General features: G+C 41.2%; 1 protein-coding gene across 3 annotated transcripts in view; it reads right to left on the minus strand.

Moving 5' to 3' along the window:
• Positions 1-24,163, minus strand: part of COBL (cordon-bleu WH2 repeat protein) — a 303,066-nt gene that overhangs the window by 68,673 nt on the left and 210,230 nt on the right. For 2 of the 3 annotated variants that reach the window (XM_023232060.2, XM_023232062.2), the window contains exon 7: positions 7,349-7,487. In XM_023232060.2, the coding sequence (XP_023087828.1) occupies positions 7,349-7,487 (139 nt within the window). Of the gene's footprint in view, positions 1-5,244; positions 5,416-7,348; positions 7,488-24,163 lie in introns of all 3 variants that reach the window. The other variant, XM_023232059.2, reaches the window with a different exon arrangement.

The raw sequence follows: 24,163 nt of genomic DNA on the forward strand, positions 1-24,163 counted from the left end.
CTCCAGGAGGACGGTTCTTTGGTGACTTTTGACTTTCTGATGCTTGGCCTTACTGTTTTTGAGCCAAATCACCCACTTACTCTTCATCATTGGCTCACCATCCTCTCTGTACCTACTCATCACACATCCTCCATGCTCCAGACTAAAATCAAACTGAAGGCTGCAACCCATGTGTAGTGCACACTGCTGGCTATTCACATAGCATACATCACCCATACTTCCAAGTTAACAGAACTCCAGCATTGACCAGTGACTTCCACGTACCTCAGAGAAAGCTGACCGCATCCACATCTGCCAGATGGGCCTGGCTCATCTAAGGTCATTCCATTCTTGCCAAAGAATTGGCTCAGTATATTACTCAACTGTAGTCAATGAAACATGAGAGGAACTCTTTAGTGTGTGTGTGGGGGGGGTGTTCTGGGAAAGGTTTCCTTTCTCCTACAAAACTATTAAAAGAGTTATAGTCTGTCTTCCTCTTATGAAAATTCTAGTGTCTGGATATGATACTTGGAACAGTCACAGACCCGTTGCTCCCAGTCTTAGGGGAAAGCCGACCCCCAATATGATACAGAGAAGAACTGGGAAGAACCAAGATCCTTAATGACAACTTGGGCTTCAGATTCAACTAACATTGAATGCTACTCCACTCTGGGGTTCCTGTTCCATGAGATAACACATTCCTTAACTGTTGAAGTAGGTTTGAGATGGGTTTTGCTTACTTGAAACTTGTTTGAGTTATCTATTGCTGCAGAACAAATTATCCCAAAATTTAGAGGCTTAAAACAATAAGCATCGACTATTCCATAGTTTCTGTGAGTCTAGAATCTGAGCATGGCTTTGCTGGGTGCCTCTGACTCATGGCCTCTCACCAGGCTACAATCCAGGTGTCAATCAGGGCTATGGTCTCATCTGTAGGCTCTACTGGGGAAAGATCTGCCCCCAATTCACTCAAGTGGCTGTTGGCACGTTTCTAGGCTCATGATCAGTGGACAAAGGGCCTCAGTTCCTCACTGGCTGTTGGCTGAAGTCTCCATCAACTCCTTGCCATATGGGTCTCCACAGAGCAGCAGCTCACAGCATGGTGGCTGGCTTTCCTCAGAGTAAGCAAGTGAGAGAGGGTGCCCAAGATGGAGACCACAGTCCCTTTCAACCCTAAACTTGGATGTAAGAAGTGACATCCCACTACCTTTGCCATATTCGATTCCTTAGATAGGAGTCACTAAGTACAGTGCGCATTTACGGCAAGAGACTACAAGAGGCTAGGGGGTGAACACAGGAGGTGGGAATCACTGAGAGCCACTTCAGAGAGGCCAACACACAACTGAAGGCATCCCAGAAGCAAGGCCAGACCAAGAAACCACTCAAGAAGAAACCAAGGCTGGATGCTGAAATCCACGGAGATCTTCACATCTTTCTCAAGTATAACTGCAACAGGCTTTTGATGCAGTGTTAACTCTTTTGAGGGGTGTCCTATAGACAGACCTAAAATGCTGGGTACTAGATGCTCTTTAGCCTGGAAAACATGTTTAATGAAGCTGAACAGAATTGCATATTCCACCATAATTTGATACCTACAATTCACATGGTGAGATAAATTCTGGTATATTTCTTTAGTAAATTTATGCTATGTGTCAGGCACCAATCTGAAGGACGGATACAAATATGGATAAAACAGTTAACCCTCGAAGTGTCAACAGCTCGAACTAGTAGAGGAGGCACATAACAGGTGTGTGTAATATGGTATGGTGAGTACGGTAAAGGACAAATGCCTAGAGGGTAATGGGAGGAATTCCCACTGGAGGGAGTGAGAGGCTTGCCAGAGATAGGTACCTGAGATGGCCACAGGGCGTGCACAGAGAACTTGCCCTGTGCACCTGTGGCTTGAGCAGGTAGGGAGCTGAGAGCAATCTGCACACGGGCTCAGTGAGCTGCAGAGCTGGCTGCCAAGAGGTGGCCTCTTACAGCCACATACACCCGGGCAGGTGGTTGCTCCACCTCTTCTGAACTCTTGATACAAACCATGTATTTGTTCACAAGAGTTCAGAAGCTCCACACATAAGTGGCACTGAACATCTGAGCACACAGTCTTCTCCATTTGGCCTTTGTTCCAGGTAAATGTGGTTTTCATGACCGAGTATCAAGTACTAACAACAGTTTCAGCATCAAAATGGGAGTGAGGGCTTCGTGCTTGGGCTGAGTTCCAGGCAGGCTGGCAGGAGGCTGGCTGTGGAAGAGAGGCTGGCAGTAGCCTATTGAGACCCCAGCAAAGTCATCAGGCCTGTGAGTGGGTCAAGATCTTACAGAGGTCAGGGAGGAGACAGGGGAATGGCTGGAACAGAATGGCTCAGAGTTGAAGAGATAAAATAAAGGGTGAAGTTGTATAGGACCTATTTATGTCTTCTCCTCGCCTTCTTAAATCTGCACACAAATCCATTATCCATTAGCTTTTTGAATCTTTTTATCTTATGAAGGTTAGTGGACACTAGTTTTCAAAAAAGTGTATTTCTCCTTTTTAACAGCCTGAGAGGAGTATACCATCTGCTGTAGAAATCACAACGGAGGTGAAAGCCACAGTGCCCCCTGGGAGTCTCTGCAGCGGCAAGAGAGAAGTACAGGGTGATGGATGAAGCACACATTGAGAGTCCGAGATCCCATAAAGAGAAACTCCTCTATACTGCTTATGGTGGTAAGGTCTCCTGCCTCAGTTTCCCCATGGTGACTGTGCATACCCTACGAAGCAGTGAGAGAGCTTCTGTGAGATGCCTGGTGGACCGACTAGGCCTCGTAGGTACTCAGGGTAAGCTCCCCTATAAACACAGTGTTTGTTATGTGAGGAACATAGTTTTAAAACTGAACTCAAAAGGAGATAGGCAAGTGCTTATAGCTGGCATTAAAACGTCTCCACTGAGCTTCCACACAGCCAAAAACAGCCAGAAGTTTGCTTAGGAGCGCAGGGGTGAACATGGGCCACAGGGACGCACATTCACACCCAGCACTCAGGTGCCAACATCCTGTGCCTCGCTGGGGATGGGTGGAAGGATCACCCAGATTTCAACATTTGGTAAAAAGATACAACAAATGAAAAGAAAAGATTCATTTTCCTTAACTTTTTTAAGTCCTGAAGGCAAGTTGCATTCTGCCTGCTTGGGCGGGGAATCCTGGTGCGTAAAGCCATAAACAATGAGCAGGCTGATTCTGCTAATTAGCAACGTAAAAGCTCGGAGGTGGATGCTGGAACTTGTGGTGCGCCGGCAGCCAAGAGCGTGGGCTGGAGCGGCGCAGGAGAGGGAGGGGAGACTCTGAGTCCCAAGAAGGGCAAGGCGCCCGGCTGATCTGCAGGGGAGGGGGAGATGAAATTGGTGTACTCCATCTGACGCCTCCTTCGGCCTCCCTGTCCCAAACTCCTCTTCCCCGCACTCCATTGCTGTGGTTGTGACAGGGGAAGAGGAGGCAGAAGGCGAATTATGATGCTGAGGGCAAAGGAAGCCCCAGGTGCATGGACCTGCGGGAATGAACTAGTATGGAGCTGGCAGAGGGCACAGGGAGGAAATAGAGCCACAAGACAAGATGAAGGTGAGTCTGGTCTTCTCTTTGCCACTTTGCTCTCCTTCCAGCCCAGACCTGTCCGAAGGTCTAAGGGCAGCGGGTGGGGAGGTTCCACAGCTCTGCAGAGATGCAGGATGAAGCCTGATGCCTCAAGCCTGCTGCAGCCTTGGTCAGTACCCCTCCCACATCTTGTCGGCACATTGCCCCAGCAGATGCTGCACCTGCACAGTCAATGCCCCCAACACACAGGGAACCCAGGAGGAAGCGAGGGTCTGCAAGTTTGCACCCAGCTCTCCCATCCTGTGCAGGCTGCCACACAGCCCTGGTGCTGGGCCCATTCTGTGATTGCCAACGGGCTGTACTTGGCTTTATAGCTTTCATCCAGCTATTTTTCCCTCACTTTTTCCCACAGGGAGGAGATTCTGTAGGTGAGGGCATCGCCGCAAGAGAGAGCACCGACTCTCATGGCCTTGGTGTGTAGGGCTTAAAACCCGCTGTCTTCGGAGATGAAATGGCTCTGGAGCCATCCACACCACAGCTGCTGTCTTTCTGATTGATAAGCCTAACCCTTCCTTTCTGAATGCCCTAAAAAATTCATTTGCATTCAGAAGCATGTCGAATGTCAAGACGATCAAACATATTTTAAGGGTGGAAAAGAGGTACTTGTGAAGAAAGATAAAATGAATCAGGATTATTTTGCCTAGAGAAATTCGATAAGTAATCAAACAATTATCTTCTTTACCCAGAAGCTGGCAGGCAGTTAATCATCATTTCGAAAGAAGACAGAAAAAGATAAAGCGGTCCAGTGGCAAAAAAAGTACGAACTTCCTAACCAGAAGGCTGTGCACACTCATGTGGGCACCAGCAGGGCTCCCGGCTGCATGCACAGTGACATTGTGCTGCTCCGTGTACACAGCCCAGGATGGCACTTGCTTTATCAGGAAGTGTCGCCGCACAGCTAAGACATACTGAAGCGGTCCAAACGCAGGCCTAATATGACCATAATGCCATGGAGTATAGAGAGTAAGTGTATAAAACTATGCCTGTCTGGAGGTGGGAATGCTATCCCTACTTTTTAAAGTCCAAAAGAACCCCAGGAAACAACAAGGAGAGCCTCATCTCAAACAGGGTGTGCCAGGAAACAGAAGCAAAGCAGGACTTTCATTCTGGCTATTAGTACACTCAAAGTGACCTGCTTCCCCTTCTCATACCTCAGTTTCCTTTTCCATAGACAAGCAGTACTCATGCTTGGCCGCTGGCCACAGAGTTCCAAGGCTACCTTACGAAGGACGTCTCCCCAGCTCTCGAGTGTGACCTCTGCAGATGTGCCCACAGCCTGCCTGAGTCAGCCCACCATCCAGATCACATGACGGCTGTGCCGGACAGCTGTCTCTACAGACACTCTGAGGTTCATTCTAGTATCAGAACACTGGCTCCTAGCTGACGTCCCTACAACCACAAGGTGTGTGTTTAGCTGAAGTCTGACCACAGATAGGCATGATTTCCTGGTTAAATTCTCCAGAGTGTGTTCTCTGTGAAATCAGACACACTGCATTCAGCATTGGGAAACAAGAGCTGAGAAGGAAAGGCACACACATCCAAAGACAAGAATGGAAAATCTGGAAACCCAGCCCTGACGTCACAGTGCCTAGAGAAATGAACAGTCAACACAGTCAGAATGAAGCAAGAGGAACATACGTTTGGGTCTCTGGTCTGAGGCCTCGGAACCAGTGCCTTCCCCGGGAAAGCTGAGAGGCTCCACCACATCTGGGTCGGGAGGTGGGTAGGGCGGGGGTGGGGGGAGCACTAACTGGGGTGGACCCCGAGCAGTGCCTCTGGGAGGCTTTTGTGGCACCTGCCGTCCACCACCTATACGGAATCAATAGGGAGTTACTTCAGCAGGTTAAGCTAAGCCATCACTCACCAGGCACCAAATCCAACCTCACTGGGCACCAGATCCAGCCACACTCAATACCAGATCCAGCCACACTTAACACTGGATCCAGTCTTATCCAGCACCTAATCCATTCTCATCTGGCACCAACCACATCCAGCCACACTCACACTTTAACATTTTACATACGTGGTGTTCTATCATTGGAGCGGTTTGGAAAGACAGGCCTGGTTGCAATTTCTTTTTAACAGACACAACTACATAAATGCTGGGCTTGAAAACTATCCTTCAACACCCCCTACAGAGTTTTGTCAAGTTTAAAGGAACTCCTTTTATTCATGTTAGTCTTTTTCAGGTTCATAGATCTGTTTTTAGCCTATTCTTGTTGCTTTTCTAGGTCACTGACCTATTCTGGCTAGATGAAGCATTCATTTAACTTATCTCCTGAGCCATTTATACTTTTCAACCCCTTTGGTTGTTTAGGGTAATAGTTCTCCAAGTTTGTTTTGAAGAATGTCCTGAGTTGTAGAGAGGGTGGGGATGTTGTGTCCCAAGCACATGGGACACAAGGACTCAGGCCTCCAGGACGGAGTCAGGGGGTCCTGCCCTGGGTTGAAGTGACTGGCCTAGGGATCAGCGCGACCCAAACACATACAGCCGTTTACAGTGGATGCCACTTAAGATTTAAACCAGGGGCTTTTGTCCCTTTACAAAAAATGGGGAGAGAGCTTGGAAGGGAGAAGGGAGGCTCTTCATGAAATAGGAGAAAACCAGTTTATTTTAATGATCCACTGACAATGTTTTCTTTCAATCCTTTGGGAAAGGGGATGAGGTGACATGCAATACAGGTTATTGCTTCTTAGGGTAACTGACTCCCAGGCTGAAATGCTAACACATTAAAAGTGGGGAATTGACTAAGGGGAAAGACGCTGACAAACTGCCATGGAGCTCTCACTAAAGGTCCAGAAACTGCCAAGGCTGTCACTTATCCTGGGCGGACTTTCCCTCGTGCAGCTGCAGACCTTAGGGCAAACGCACAATGCGCGGCTGCCTGGGTGTGTTAAAGGGCATGGTGAGTGGCCTGTGAGTGCTGGTGGCTTCAGCATGAGCACTGACACATGCCATTCTCGGGGCTCTCAGCTCAGGAGGGTGTGACTCCTAGGCTGCCATTTTCCAGCCACTCTCTGAAAGAGCCATTTTTGTTCCTACATAAGTGAAATAACAAATGCTGAATGATTTAAAAATAAAATGAACCCCTGACTCCCCTGGACCTGGAGAGTGCCATCAGTCAGCTTCTCTCCACCTCGCCTGTAGCACGAGGGGTGGGCAATGATGATCTAATAGGTCTCTTTCTGCCCACAGATATTATGAGTTCATCTTCTTTCTTCTGGGCTCTCTTTTTCTCAAAGAAGATCAGGGTCTTTGCTAAATGTGTATCAGGAAATAAAAGTGGAGATCAATTTCAAACAGGATGGCCTAAAAATTACTGAGCTGATGTCAACTTGTCTATATATCACCTGTGGCCTCAGATCTCTTTGAAATGCCAGATGTCCTTCAAAGCAGCTTCCACGATGTCACCTTAGGAACTTCTCCTTTTGTCATCAGTGACACATCACACACTCACACTCACAGGCTTTCCATTTTCACCCTCTCCGGGCTCCTACAACCGTTTCCCCGTTTCCACCGTCCCCCACCTCCTAAATACTCACATAATGCCCACGAAATACTGCTAGTAAGATATGAAGTGAACTTGCAATTATTTCTTTCCAGCCCTTCTTTCTTTAGCATTAATATTTTTTGGGTTAATGCCATTATGGATGAGGCCACTGCAGGAATTCACATCAGAGGTGACATTCCAGGACACAGCAAGCATCCCCGCATGCAGACGGCAGGCCAAGCCTCACTCACCCATTGTGCTCTTCCTGTTCTCCTCCTTATCCTCAGTGCGGCTGGGGATCAGGGGACTTGGTGGTGGTGGCTGTGGTGGAGGAGGAGCTGGCGCTCGCCGCTTCTTCTTCTGTAAATCAATCTGCGACCCTAGAGATACCTACGAAGTATAAAGAAAGAAAAAGGCAGGCAGTGTCAGGATGACCGTGCTGGGGCAGGACCTGCACGCGGAAGGTGGTGCTCCAAGAAGGTTGTTAGATGGCCAGTTCCCTTTCCAGGTCCTCCCATGCAGGCAGGGGAGGTCGTGAGGCAAGAGACCAGCGGATGTCCAAGGAGTGGCCTGGAGGTAGCACAGTGTTGCTCACAGACACCCTAAAGACCCCTATGAGCAGGGAGCTCATATTTTCCAGGGACTCCAGGCAAGTCTGGAGACTTGGTAAACTTCCCTGTCACACAAGAGAAGGAGACCCACAGCCCTTCATTAAATGTAAGAAGAACAATTCCCTCCGGAACAGGATGGGCTGCCGTGAATTGTGATCACACAGAGGAAGAGCTGATGGGTTCAGCTCAGACCTCACCCTGACCTGACTTAGGTTTGCTTCCCTGACTGCATGTTCATGTTCCAGAGCAGCCACAGCCAAGACTATCTAATGGTCCACAGGTGGACACATCTTGATCCAGAATCGCAACGAAGTTTCTTAGTATATGGGACATTAGATCAGTGTATGGACATTAGCCCCCCAACCACAGCAGAAATCCATCTCCTGCTCACAGCCTTTAACAGTGAAAGACACACAGCTTCTAAAGCCAGCTCATGAATACTGGGCAGGTCTAATTGCTGAACGTGAAATCTGTTTTGTCTGTAAAATTGAATCCACTAATTCCATTTCTTTGTTTCCAAAGGACTACATAATCCTATTCTCCTCTCCTCATTAGGGTGAAAGTTTTTATGCATTCACTCTCATTGATTAAAATTCATTTAAAGGACATTGTGTGTAGAGCAGTGCTGAGTATATGCAAAGAATGGGTTGAGCATGGTGATGGGCACTTGTAGTCCCAGCTACTCAGGAGGCTGATGCAGGAGAGTTGCTTGAACCCGGGAAGCGGAGATTGCAGTGAGCCGAGATCACACCACTGCACTCCAGCCTGGGTGATGAAGCGAGACTGTGTCTCAGAAAAAAGAAAAGAAAACAACAAAAAAAGAATGAATATGATGACTATCATATAATGAGAGCTGTCCTGCTCTGGAGCAGCTCAGAGCCAAGTCTGCACCTCCAGTCTAAGTACTTCCTGGCCTTCCAAGGGCCCGTCACAGGAATGGTGCCTGCAACACCCCGCGTCTGCCACTGCAACTCTGACCTTGGTGCTCTCTGGTTTATTAACTCATGCTTGCACCATGTATACCACGTATACAGGAGACAGAAAGAGGGAGAGAGACAATGGGGTGTGGGGAGAGAGAGAGAGAGAGTGTGTGTGTGTGTGTGTGTGTGTGTGTGTGTGTGTGTAAAAAGTATCCTTTTAGGCTGGGTGCGCTGGCTCATGCCTGTAATCCCAGCACTTTGGGAGGCCGAGGCGGGTGGCTCACGAGGTCAGGAGATCAAGACCATCCTGGCCAACATGGTGAAACCCCAACTCTACTAAAAATACAAAAAAAAAAAAAAGAAAAAAAATTAGCCGGGCATGGTGACGGGCACCTATAGTCTCAGTTATTCGGGAGGCTGAGGCAGGAGAATGGCGTGAACCCAGGAGGCAGAGGTTGCAGTGAGCCAAGATCGCGCCACTGCACTGCAGCCTGGGCGACTGAGCAAGACTCCGTCTCAAAAAAAAAAAAAGTCTCCTTTTAGTTTTTATGAGTAATACACATTTATTGCCAAAAAAAGTTAAAAAATATATATAAAAGGAAGAACATAATCACTTTATTAATACTCAAACTACTAACAATTGGCATGCTTTTCTAGTCTACTTTTTCTTCTAAAAATAATTTTTTCTTTTCTGTTACAGTATAACCTCCTATACCTCTAAAATTCTGTAATAAATTTTACATAAAACATGGACATAACAGAAAGTAAATAACCCCACAAAGCTGAGTCAAAAAACAAGCAATTTCTTGTCCACCACCCTCTCTCCAGCAGTAACCACTTCACACTTTTTTTTTTTTGGTATTTATTCCATTTTTCTAAATAAGAAGCTTATTGTACTGTTTCTTGATTTTTCCATGTTAGGTATTAGCGCCCTACTCCAGAAGACGAGGATTTGATTCTTTGAGAGAAACACACACACACAAAGACTCATACTTTTCCTCTCCATTTTCCAAAAAATTATAGCAAAAGATTTAAATTAATATTTACTATTTATACATACTTAGCTATAGTAGACATCAAAATTATGAAAAATAGAAGTTCTCTTCAGCAGGAATTTTCTCCTGCTGAGATGTATAATGTATATCATAATTAAAATTTCTAAACTACCTTTTTGTTTTCCCTGAAATTGATAACTGATTTGTTTTCTAGCTTTTCTTTTTTTTTTTTTATTGTTATACTTTAAGTTCTAGGGTACATGTGTATATCTTAATTGCATTTCCTGGAAATTCCCTTTCCCTCTATTCAGTTCTGATCCTTGTTTCCTGGATATTCCGCCTGTTTTGTGTGGGGTTTTCTTTTCTTTTTTTTTTTGAGTCAGAGTCTCACTCTGTTGCCCAGGTTGAAGTGCAGTGGTGTGACCTCGCATTCCAGTGATTTTCCTGCCTCAGCCTCCTGAGTAGCTGGGACTACAGGCACTGCCACCACGCCGGGCTAATTTTTGTATTTTTAGTGGAGATGGGGTTTTGCCATGTTGGCCAGGCTGGTCTTGAACTCCTGGGCTCCAGTGATCTGCCCGCCTCAGCCTCCCAAATTGATGGGATTACAGATGTGAGCCACTGTGCTGGGCCCCGCCTATTTTGTGTGTTTGTTTGTTTTTGTTTTTAATTCACTGTATCTTAGTGGCATCCAGTTTCCAGAAACTTTCTGACACAAGATGCATATGAGGAAGATTTTTGAGACCTTCAAAATGTAAGAATGTTTTTATTCTACTATACTGGACAGTCAGCATAGATGCCTACAGGAACCTACGATGAAAAGAACTGTCCCTCAAAATGCTAAGCCATTACTCCACTGTTTCCTAGTTTGGAACTGTTCAGCTGAGACACCTGGATCCAGAGTGGGGCTCAATCTTCTGCATGGTATCTGCTTTTCCTCTGCAGGCTTAGGGGATTCTTTCTTACTCCTTCCTGCTCGGAAGTTTCATGATGGCAAGTGTTGGGAGGGGCTCTTTTCACTCATTGTCTGGGGCATTCACTGACCCCTGCAATCTGAATATCCTTAATTCTGCAGAATTTGTTACTGTTATTCTTTTCAACTTTTCCTTTCCTGTGTTTCTTTTTCTCTGGGATTTCAATTAATTGAACACTAAGGATTCTAATTCAATTGTCTTTTTTTTTCTTGAGTACTCTTGCCTGAATTTTTTCTGATTTTCCCCCTTTTCTTAGAAATTTTCTCCATTGTAAGACTCATGAGTTTTAAAATTTCTGTTACTGTTTTTATTTCTTTGAAATTTCCAAGAGCCCCTTCTTGTTATGGATTTAAAATATAGCATCATGGTCTTGTTTCCTGGATACCATAGCTTCTCTTTCCTCTTGGAAACTATGCTTTGTATCTTTTTCAAGAACACATTTTAATTTCCATTTTCTTCAGCCATATGCATCACACTTTCCTCCAGGGTCCTTTCTGCTCTCTGTCTTGGCCTCTGTTTATCATATTTTGACTCTTCCTCAAATTCATGGCTGATTGTTTATAATATGTGTGTTTCTGTGTCTAGGGTCTGTTCATACACTAACGGGATTCCCACTGGGGGATCTGGGCAGAAATGCAGTAGCTGAGAGATCCCCAGATATTCATACGTGCAGGACTGTCTGCTAGCTCGGCCATCATCCACACAGGGGAAGCCCAGTTCCTGCCTGAGGGAAGTTAGGCCTTCCCGAGTGCCCTGGTGAGAAGGCCTTGAAGCTCTCCTGTGGCATGTGGGTTTTCGCTCATCCCTGTGTCGGTGCAGACTGGGTTGTGCCTGATGTCCTGGAGTCAGAGTCTCTTAGTTCTACCACTGCAGGGGGTGGCAGTGCAGACATCCGGTTGTGGTGGGCAGGGAGTGGTATGGAGGTCTTACTGTTTCACATGCAGGTGTTCAGCCATTCCTTCATCATCAACTCGTTCCGTGGTCATGTGCGGAAAAACATGTGCCCCAAATTCCTGAGTTGTGCTAGGATCTGGCATCTTCTGCTGGGCCTCTTTCACCCAGCAGTCAAGTTTTAGGTTCTTCTGCTTTGCTAGGTATTTACCACAATCAGAATACACTGCAGGCTGGGCGCAGTGACTCACACCTGTAATCCCAGCACTCTGGGAGGCCGAGGCGGGTGGATCGCTTGAGGTGAGGAGTTTGAGACCAGTCTGGCCAACATGGCAAAATCTCGTCTCTACTGAATATATAAAAATTAGTCAGGTGTGGTGGTGGTCGCCTATAATCCCAGCTACCCAGGAGGCTGAGGCAGGAGAATCATTTGAACCTGGGAGGTGGAGGTTGCAGTGAGCTGAGATCATGCCACTGCATTCCAGCCTGGGCAACACTCTGTCTCAGAAACAACAACAACAACAACAACAAAAACAAAACACTGCAGTCCCAAAGTATCTACTGAAAACTGTCATCAGCTGCCAATGCCTCTCTCCTATTTGTCACATTGAAGTAATACTTTTTTTTTTACTGGAGTTTCAGAGGGAGAGACATAGATTTGTTTTGTTAGCCATATATTTTCCCATAGTTTTTCAGCTTTATTAAGAAACAAACAAGTAAACATTGTGTGTGTATGGTATACAATTGATCTGATATACATATCTAGAGTGAAACAATCACATCAGCTAATTAACATATCTATCACTTCACATAATTACCATTTTCTTTTTTTTTTCTTTGTGGTAAAAACACTTAATATCAACCCTCTTAGCAGAATTTCAAGTGTTTTTTAATGGCTGCCTAGTATTCCACAGAATTGATGAGCCATAATTAACTAAATTAGCTCCTTTGCCTTTAGCTAAATATTGAAATTATTTGGTTTTGGCAATAACAAATGAAACTTCTTAAAACGCTCTGTAATTTTACCTTTTTCCCACATTTCTTTTTCTCTCTTTATTTTTTGAGTTTTTAATAAATCCATTTACTAAAACTCCTCAGGTACAGAGCACATAAAATTCAGTGAAGAGACAAGATTCTAAAATTGCTATCCCAATTTTAAGACTCCTTGTCATGAAGAAGTGATGTTGACTAGATGGCAGAAAAGGAAGCCCCACACCTCAGTTTCCCCACAAAGACATCAACTTAACAGCAATTTGTAATCCAGAAGCTTTTATGAGAACTCCAGAAACCAGTTAAGAAGGCACAGGACCATAGGCAAGTTTAATGCCAAGAATGGCTATGCTGAAATGGGTAAGAAAAGCCATTTCACCTCAACTGTGACAGCCCTTCCCCTAAGCCAGTACAGCTCGGTGTGTGCAGGAGAAAAAGCCCAATTCATGGCTTTTCCCTCGGGAAGAAAAGAGAAGAATGGAATGTACGTCTAACATTCCAGCTTTTCAAGGGGGCTGCCTGAGGGACTAGTTTATGTCTCGACTGACTGGGAGCACTGACGGGAAACTGGCACACTCTGAATGCCTGGGAGCCACTGAGAAAAAAGGAGCTCAGAGGCTGGTTGCAACAGCGGAGATCTGCCAGTGCCACAGGCAGAGGCCAGCACAGCTCAGTGCAATCAAGAGAAAGCACCCAGCTCACTGCTTATCCCTTGGGAGGAAATAAGTAAAAAAGTACATGCAATGTTCTGGATTTGTGGGGAGGCTTATTCAAGGGACTGGTTTCTGTCTCAGTTGACTAGGAATATAGACAAAACTGAAACACTTTCGATGGCTGAAGATTTTAGAAAACTAGAGAGCTTAGAGGCTGGCTGCAGTGCCAGAAAATCTGCAGTACCATAGACAGATGCAAGAGAGAACAAGAGATTACAAGCTCATAAAGAAGAAATCAGCAAACCTTCTAATTGGAAAATATACCAACAAGCCCAGGGAAGATGGATACCCAGAAAAGGGTTGAGAGGCCCCAAGAATCTCTAGCTGAGCTGACTGACGTGGTATTACACTGTAAGAAACCAGTCTGTAAAGGCTGGAAGAGGTGGCTATTTTTTCAAATGCACAAATTACATTAAAAAATAACAAGGTACATGAAGAAACAGGGAAACATGGTCCAATTAAAGGAACAAAATAAACATCTAGAGAGAGAAATAACAAATAAATGGAAATCTATGGCCAGAAAAGACTTAAAAAAATTAAAGTTCAGTGCACTACAAGAGAATGCTACAAGAGAGACAGCTAAACAAAATCAGCAAAGCTATGCATGAACAGAATCATATCAATAAAGAGATAGAAACTATAAAAAACAGAAGTTCTGAAGCTGAAAAATAAAATAACCGAACTAAAAAGTTCACTGGAGGAGTCCAGTAGCAGGCTGTATTAAGAAGAAGAGGAAATAATCAATGAACTAAAAGACAGGTCACTTGAAATTATTGAGTAAAGGAATAAAAAAAAATTCAAAAAGTGAACAGAGCCTTAGGGACTTTATGGGACAATGTCAAGGGGATGAAAATATGCATTATGGGGATCAGAGAAGAAGAGAGAGAGAAAGGGGCAGATAGCTGATCTGGAGAAATAATATCTGACAATTCTCCAAATTGGAGGAAGGAAATAGACATACACAATTTTAAAAGCTCAAAGGACTCCAACTAGAATAAACCCAAAGAGGACCATAACACAGTTCATGAAAATCAAGCTATCAATAGTCAAAGACAAAAAAAGAAACTTGAAAACAGCAAGAGAGAAATTGGTTCATCACATGCAAGGGAGTCTTCTAATGTTATCAGTAGGCTTCTCAGTAAAAACTTTGCAAGCCAGAAGGGGGTGGAATGACATATTCAAAGTGCTAAAAACAGAGAAAAAAACCCCACCTGCCAACCAAGAATACTTAAAAACTTCCAACCAAGAATAGTTTATCTCAGGGGTCTCCAACCCTGGGGCGACAGACCAGTACCAATCCATAGCTTGTTAGGAACCAGGCTGCACAGCAAAAGGTGAGTGGTAAGTGAACAAGCATTACTGCCCAAGGTCCACCTCACATCAGATGAACGGCCATGTTAGATTCTCTTAGGAGCACAAACCCTATTGTGAACTGCGCATGTATAGGATCTAGATTGTGCACTCCTTATGGGAATCTAATGTCTGATGATCTGAGGTGGAACAGTTTTATCCCAAAACCATCCCTGCCCCACTGGTCCATGGAAAAACTGTCTTCCACAAAACTAGTCCCTGGTGCCAAAAACGGTGGGGACTACTGCTTTATCTGGCAAAACTATATTTCAAAAGTGAAGTCGACTCATTCAAGAAATCAATGTCCAGGCCAATGTCATAGAGCTTCCCCCTATGTTTCCTTCTAGTAGCTTTATAGTTGCAGGCCTTACATTTAACTTTTTAAAAACCATTTTAAGTAGATTTTTGTATATGGCATGAGATAAGGCTCCAATTTCATTCTTCCATATGTGGACATCAAACTTTCCTAACATCATTTATTGAAGAGACTGTTCTTTCCCCATTGTCTGTTCTTGATACCTTTGTCAAAAATCAATTGACCATAAACACTTGGGTTTATTTCTGGGCTTTCTGTACTGTTCCATTGGTTGATATGTCTGTTTTTTAGCCAGTACCATGCTGTAGTCAAAGCTATTGACTACAATAGCTTTACATTTCAAAATCAGGGAGTGTGACGCCTCCACCTTTGTTCTTTTTGCTCAAGATTTGGAGTCTTTTCTGGTTCCATAGTAATTTAAGAATTATTTTTTCTATTTCTCTGAAAAAAGACATTGGAATTTTGATAAAAATTGCAATAAATTTGTAGGCTCACTTTGGGTAGTATGGACATTTTAACAATATTAATTATTTTAAGCCATGAACATGAAATATCTTCCCATTTTTTGTGCCCTTTCCAATTTTTCAGCAATGCTGTATAGTTTTCAGTGTACAGATCTTTCACCGCCTTGTTTCAATTAACAAATACAAAAAATCATAAATAGGAATGCATTAAACTAACTAGCTCCTGCATAGCAAAGAAAACAATAAACAGAGTGAAGAGACAATCCATGGATTTGTTAGAAAATATTTGCAAACCATATAGCTGATAAAAGGCTAATATCCAAAATATGTAAGCAACTGAAACTCAATAGCAAAAATCTAAATAACTGAATTAAAAAGTGGGCAAACAATGTAAACAGACATTTTGCAAAAAAAAGGGATACAAATGACCAACATACATAAGAAAAAAGGCTCAACATCTCTAATCATATGAGAAATGCAAAGTAAAATCTACAGTGAGGTATCACTTCACACTTGTTAGAATGGCTATGATAAAAAAAAAAAGATGAATGAACCCTTGTGTATTGTTGGTGAAAATGTAAATTAGTACAGCCATTTTGGAAAATAGGTTGAAGGTTCCCCAAAAAACTAAAGATAGAACTACCATGGGATCCAACCATCCCCACCTCTGAGTACTATCCAAAAAAATTGAAATCAGTACATCAAAAGACATCTGCACTTCCATGTTCATTTCAACATTATTACCAATAGCTGCAGCAGGGCTGTATGAGCCAACTATCCCCACAGCAGGGCACAGTGGCTCACACCTGTAATCCCAGCACTTTGGGAGGTTGAGCAGGGAGATCTCTTGAAGCCAGGAGTTTGAGACCAGCCTGGACAACACTGCAAGACCCTGTCACTACGAAATGTTTTTTAAAGTTCAGCCAGGTATGGTGGCATGTGCCTGTAATTTCAGCTACTCAGGAGGTTGAGTCAGGAGGATTGCCTGAGCTCAGGGACTGAAGGCTGCAGTAAGCCATGATGACATCACTGCATTTCAGCCTGGACGATGGCAAGAGGCCCTGTCACCAAAAAAAAAAAAAAAAAAAATGTATAGTCAAGATATGGAATGACCCTGTGGCAATCAACAGATAAATGGATAAAGAAATTGTTTTATATATATATACACACACACACACATATATTAAAAAAAAAACATATATCTATTACTTATATATTTATATTACATATATATGTAATACTACACAACCTTTAAAAAGAAGAAAATTCTGTGATTTGTGACATCATGGATGGAACTGGAGGACATTATGCTAAGTAAAATAAGACAGCACAAAAAGACAAATACTGGATGTTCTCACTTATACGTGGAATCTAAAACAGTTGATCTCATAGAAACATAATAGAAAGGGGGTAACCAGAAGCTGAGGAGTAGAGGGAGGGATAGGAAAAGAGGAGACATTGGTTAAAGGGTGCCAAGTTTCAGTTAAACTGGAGGAATAAGTTTCAGTGCCCTGCATGGTGAGCACAGTTAATAACAATGTGTTGTATATCCCATAATTGCTTAAAGAATATAATTTTAATAATCTCACCACAAAAAATAAGTTAGTGAGGTAATATATATACCATAATTAGCTTGACTGAATATTTTGACAATGAGTACATAGATTAAAAATCACATTGTACCCCATAAATATATACAATTATTATTTATCAATTAAAAGTAAATAAATTTTAAAAATAAAGGAGAAATAAAGACCATGCTAGATAGATAAACGCTGATGAAGCTGATCACCTCCAGGCCTATATTACAGGAATTGGTAAAGGAAGTCCGTCAAGTTGAAATAAAAGGATGCTAGTTAGCAACATGAAAGCATATGAATAAAGTTACTCTCTGATGGAGTAACTATATAGACAAATATATAATCCTGGAATATAATATGCTTACAATAGTGTGTAAATAATTTCTAATTCTGATAGAGAATTAAAAAAATAAAAGCATAAAAATATAAGTACAGAACTATGTTAATAAATACAAAGTATGAAAATATGTACTTTGTGGCATCAAAATATGATGTGTATAGGGTGAAATGCAAAGGAAAACAGCTTTTGTATGTTACTGAAGTTAAATTATCAATTTAAAATAGACTGTTATAAGATTTTTTATGTATTCCTCCTGATAAACACAAAGAAAATACCTACAAAAGATGCACAGAGGAAATGAAAAGGAATCCAAGTACGTGTATTAGTCTGTTCTCATGCTGCTAATTAATAAAGGCATACCAAAGAATTGTCAATTTATAAAGGAAGGAGGTTTAATTAACTCACAGTTCCACATGGGTGGGGAGGCCTCACAATCATGGTGGAAGGTGAATGAGGAGTAAAATCATGTCTTACATGGCGGCAGGCAAAGACAGCATGTGCAGGGGAACTCCCCTTCATAAAACCATCAGCTCTCATGAGACTTATTCACTATCATGAGAACAGCAAGGGAAAGATCCACCACCATGATTCAATGACTTCCCATTGGGTCCCTTTCATGACATGTGGGAATTATGGGAGCTAAAATTGAAGATGAGATTTGAGTGGGGGACACAGCCAAACCATATTAGTATGTAACTACAAACGTCAACAAAATACAAAGGAGAGTGCCAACAGAATAAAAGAAAAACAAAACTACAAGATATACAGAAACCAATTAATGAAATAGTAACAAGTCCTTCTCCATTAGTAATTTCTTAAATGTAAATGGATTAAACTCCCCAATCAAAATATATAATCAAAATATTTAATCCATTAATGGCTGGATGGACTAAAACACAAATTTCAACTATATACTGTCTACAAAAGATTCACTGTGGATATAAGGACATAAATAGGCTGGAAGTAAAAGGAGGGAAAAAGATATTCCTTGCAAATAGTAACTAAAAGAGTGAATATGGACATAATTACATCAGATAAAATAGACTTCAAGTCAAAAACTGTCATGAAAGAAAGAAGGAGCTTATATAGTGATAAATGATCTACTCACTAGGAAGGTATAACAACTATAAATATATGTGCCTCTACCAGCAGTGTATTCAAATATATAAAGCAAACATTGACATAATTGAAAGTTGAAATAGACAGAAACACAATTAAAGTAGGATATTTCAATGCTCCACTTTCAATAATGAATAGATTAACCAGAGAGAAGATCCATAGGTAATAGAGGACTTGAACAACAATATAGACCAGTGGCATCTAACAGATACCTATCTCTGTCTCTTTCTCTATCTCTATGTTATATAGAATATTCTCTAAGATAGAGTACATTTAAAGTCACAAAAGAAGTCTTAACAAAATTAAAAAGATTAAAATCATATCAAGTATGTTTTCTGACTATAAATAACGGAATGAAGCTAGAAATCAATAGTAAAAGGAAAACTGAAAAAGTCACAAATATGTGCAAACTCAGTAATACAATCTTGAACAACCAAGGGTTCAAAGAAGAAATCACAAGGGTAGTCAGAAAATATATTGAGACAAATGAAAATAAAACCATAATATACCAAAACTCATGGGATTCAGGCAAAGCAATTCTAAGAAGAAAGCTTGTAATAATAAACACCTATATGAAAAACAAAGAAAGAGCTCATCAGCAATATGACTTTACACCTCAGGAAACTAAAAGAACAAATTAAACTAAAATTTAATAGAAAGATTAAAGCAGAAATAAATGAAATAGAAAATAGAAAAAGAAAAACATAACAGAACTTTGGTTACAATATTAACAGAATTTCAGTTTTTTTAAAAGATCAACAAAATTTACAACCCTTAGCTACACTAAGTAAAAAATAAGAGAAGACTCATATTTCAAAAATTAGAAACAAAAGAAGAGACATTACAAGTGATGCCACAGAAACAAAAAGGATCATAGGAGGCTATTGTGAATAATTACACACCAACCAATTGGATAATCTGGAAGAAATGGATAGATTTTTACAAACATATATCCTACTAAGACTGAGTTATAAAGAAATAAAAATTCTGGACATAACCTATAAGTAGTAAGGAAATTGAATCAGTAACCAAAAACCTTCCAACAAAGAAAAGCCCACAACCAGATGGCTTCAATGGAGAATTCTACCAAATACTTAAAGAACAAATACAAATTATTTTCAAAATCTTTCCAAACATTGATGAGGAAGAAGACTTCTAGATTCATTTTATGATGCCAGCAGGATCCTGACACCAAAAATAAGACAAAGATAGTACAAGAAAATTACAGACCAGTATCCCTGATGAAACATTGGTATAAAAATTGTCAACCAAGTACTAGCAAACAGAATTCAACATCACAATAAAAGGATTACACACTACAGCCACACAGAATTTATTCCTGGAAGGTAAAAATGCTTCAGTATAAAAACCTCAATTAATGTAATATACCACAGTGAAAGACAAAAACCATACAAAACTCAATACCCTTCTATGATTTAAAAAACACTCAACAACTAGGAAGCAAAGGAAATTACCTAAACTTAAGAAAGTCCACACATAAAAATCCCACAGCTGACATCACACTGAATTGTGAAAAACTGAAAGCTTTGCCTTTAAGATGAGGAAGAAGGAAAGGATACTCTCTTTTCGCATTTTTATTGAAAACAGTGCTGGGAGTCCTAGCCATAACAATTAGGCAAGAAAAAGAAATATAAGGCATCTAAATTGAAAAAGGAAGAAGTGAAATTATTCCTTTTGCATATATACGTTTTTATATGCAGAAAATCCTAAAGATTTGACAAAAATTTTAGAACTAATACATAAGCTAGCAAAGTTGCCAGATACAAAATCAATTCCAAAAAATCAGTTTTGTTTTTATACACTAACAATAAACAATCTAAAAAGGAAATTAAGAAAATAATCTAATTGGCAGTTGCATTAAAAATAACAAAACACTGAGAAATAAGCTTAATCAGGACGGGGTGCAGTGGCTCACACCTGTAATCCCAGCACTTTGGGAGGCTGAGGTGGGTGGATCATGAGGTCAGGAGATCGAGACCATCCTGGCTAACACAGTGAAATCCCGTCTCTACTAAAAATACAAAAAAATTAGCGGGGCATGGTGGTGGGCAACTGTAGTCCCAGCTACTTGGGAGGCTGAGGCAGGAGAATGGTGTGAACCTGGGTGGTGGAGCTTGCAGTGAGCCGAGATTGTGTCACTGCACTCCAGCCTGGGTGACAGAGTGAGACTCTGTCTCAAAGAAAAAAAAAAAAAGCAATAAGCTTAATCAAGGAGATAAAAGAGGCTTGCACACTGAAAACTACAAAACATTGCTGAAATTAGAGAAGACACAATAAATATTTTCATGTAAGATTTAATAATGTTAAAATGTCCATACTACCCAAAGCAATCTACAGATTCAAAGCAATCACTCTCAAAATCCCAATAGCATTTTCTTTTCTTTTTAAGAAATAGGAAAAACAAATCTTAATGGGCATGATGGAATCTCAGTACTCCAAATAAACAAAGCAATTCTGAGGGCAAGAAAAAAATAAAAGAGCTGGAAGCCTCACACTTTCTGGTTTCAAAACATATTACAAAGCTACTATAATCAAAACAGTATGGTACTGACATAGAGCACAATGTATACACCAATGAAACAGAATAAGGAGCTCAAAAATAAACTTTCATGTATATAATCAAAAGATCTTTGATAAAGGTGTTAACACAATGTGGAAAAGATAGTTTCTTGAACAAATGGTGTTTGGAAAATGCCAAATATTCAAATACAAAAGAATGAAGATGGGCCCTTACCTTTAATCATATAAAAAAAATTAACTCAAAATGGATTAAACATGCAAATGTAAGACCTGAAATTATAAAGTTCCTAGAAGAAAACATAGAGGGAAATCTTTATGACATTCTATTTGGCAATGGTTTCTTAGATATGGCATGAAAAGTACAGACAACAAAAGCAACAATAGACAAATGGAACTATATCATACTTAAAAGCTATTGTGCAACAAAGGAAACAATCAACAGAGTGAAGAGGGAACCTACAGAATGAGAGAAAATATCTGTAAACCATGTCTGAAAAGGGGTTAATGTATAGCATATACAAAGAACATCAACTCAACAATGACAACAAGCAAATAATCCAATTTACAAACAGGCAAATAATTTGAAGAGACGTTTATCCAAGGAAGATATACAAATGGCCACAAAGCATATGAAAAGATGCTCAACATCACTAATCATCTGGGAAATGCAAATCAAAATCACAATAAGACATCACCTTACTTCCATTAGGATGGCCACTATCAAAAAAAAAAAAAAAAAAAAGAGAGAGAGAAAAGAAAACAAGTGTTGGTGAGGATGCAGATAAATTGGAATTCTTATGCATTGTTGGTAGCAATGTGGAATGATACAAGTACTGTGGAATAAGTATAAAGTTTCTCAAAAACTTAAAAATAGAATTACCACATAATCTAGCAATCCCACTTCTGGGTATACATCCAAAAGAACAGCAAACAGAATTTCAGAGATATGTTCTTGTTCACTGCAGCACAGTTCACAATAACCAAGAGGTGGAAGCAACATAAATATCTATTGATGGATGAATGCATAAAGAAAATGTGGTCTACACACAGAATGGAACATTATCAAGGAAATTCTGACACATGCTGTAACTTAGAGAAACTTTGAAAAGATTATGCTAAGTGACATAAGCCAGTCACAAAAAGACAAATAATGCATAATTACATTTACATGAGCTATATAAAGTAGTCAAACTTTAGAAAGTAGAATGGTGGCCGGGCACGGTGGCTCAAGCCTGTAATCCCAGCACTTTGGGAGGCCGAGATGGGCGGATCACGAGGTCAGGAGATCGAGACCATCCTGGCTAACACAGTGAAACCCCGTCTCTACTAAAAACTACAAAAAACTAGCCGGGCGAGGTGGCGGCGCCTGTAGTCCCAGCTACCCAGGAGGCTGAGGCAGGAGAATGGCGTGAAACCAGGAGGCGGAGCTTGCAGTGAGCTGAGATCCGGTCACAGCACTCCAGCCCAGGTGACAGAGCGAGACTTCGTCTCAAAGAAAAAAAAAAAAAAAAAGAAAGTAGAATGGTGGTTGCCAGGAGCTTGAGTGAGGGGGAAAAGATGAATTATTTTTCAATGGGTATAAAATTTCAGTTATGCAATATGAAAAAGTTCTAGTGATCTGTTGCGCAACAAGGTGCCTATACTAAATATTACACTTAAAAATGATTAAGATTATACATTTCGTGCTATGTGGTGTTTTTTTTTTTTTTTTTTTTAACCACAATAATAATAAAGAGTCCTTGTCATCTGGTTAGGTCACATTTGGTTTGTGATAATATCACCAGGATTCTTTCAAATAAATGGATACAAAACCTTTCCATTTTTCTGTTAATATCTACTTATCACTTTAGTCCAATGTTCTAACTTGTAAGACTTTTCTAGGCCTAGAGGCTGGTGTGATGTGGTGTTCTAGTCTTTTAGAAGCCCTGGCTCGACCTTATACCTGAGTATTGAAGTATTCTTAGGAAGAGATGAGATGTCTGGCCTTGCCACCACCTCTACTGTGATAAACCTGCCTACAATTTCCATCCTATTTGTTGATAACACTGAAAGCCATAACACCTTGGCTTTGGTTACTAGACTTCTTCCTTCAGAGTTGACATCAATCTATTAACTAATGGTGATAGTTCAAATGTTATGGTTTGCACACGCATTATTTTCTAGTCTCTATTTCTCATTCTCTCCTTAAAATATTGAGAGACTTTGTTAAATGTCATGATTTCACTTACTCCTTCAGTTAACTAGCAAGGAGCTGCTGAATCCTTACTTTGTGATAGGAACTATAGTGGATTCAAAGATGTAAAACGTTCCTGACCTCAAGCTGTTCAAAGTCTAATGTATGAGAGATAATTCTATAGCATTCACACAATCTACTAGGTTGGAAACACTACCAAAAACTATCATTTGCATCCTACTTGGGGACTTGCTTTGTTCTATGAATCCACATTGGTTAGCTGAAGCCCTCTACGCTCTCACTGATGGCTGTGTAATAACGACATATTCCAGAATTCTCTTAAGGGTCCCCATTAAGCTGAAGGTAATTAATTAGAAGAGGTGCCAGTTCTGTTTCATTGCCGGGTGCAGTGGCTCACATCGGTAATCCCAGCACTTTGTGAGGCCGAGGCAGGCGGATCACCTGAGGTCAGGAGTTTGATACCAGCCTGACCAACATGGTGAAACCCCACCTCTACTAAAAATACAAAAAAAATTAGCCAGGCATGATGGCCCATACCTGTAGTCCCAGCTACTTGAGAGGCTGAGGCACAAGAATCACTTGAACACGGGCAGCAGAGGTTGCAGTGAGCTGAGATCCTACCACTGCAATCCAGCCTGGGTGACATAGTGAGACTCCATTTTCAATAACTAAAAAAAAAAAAAAAAAAAAAAGGCAGCTCTTTTTCAAATTGTTTACCCAACTTGAAAAAGCAATTTCACCTGTTGAAAGACGGTTTTGGCTCACTCATTGTTACATGATTTGGAGAAGCATTAAACTCCTTGAGGCTTTGCCAAAATTGCCTACCTTTGCCTCTGGAAGTTCTCTCCCAAAGTTAATAACATCTATTCAACAAACAATTATTGAATACCATGTATTTCCCAGTCATGGTGCTACTCCTGGTAAATTAAGATAACATGCTTGAAGAATGTCTGGCAAAGTCAGAGACCCTTCAATAAAGACAAGGTCTAATGGGAGTTTGTGTTGGTTTAAGGTGCTTCAAAAAAGGATTCTGGTAGATGTATTTAGAGACTTCAAGCAAATATTAAT

Source organism: Piliocolobus tephrosceles, chromosome 8 (assembly GCF_002776525.5).
Source record: "Piliocolobus tephrosceles isolate RC106 chromosome 8, ASM277652v3, whole genome shotgun sequence".
Classification (NCBI taxonomy): Eukaryota; Metazoa; Chordata; class Mammalia; order Primates; family Cercopithecidae; genus Piliocolobus; species Piliocolobus tephrosceles.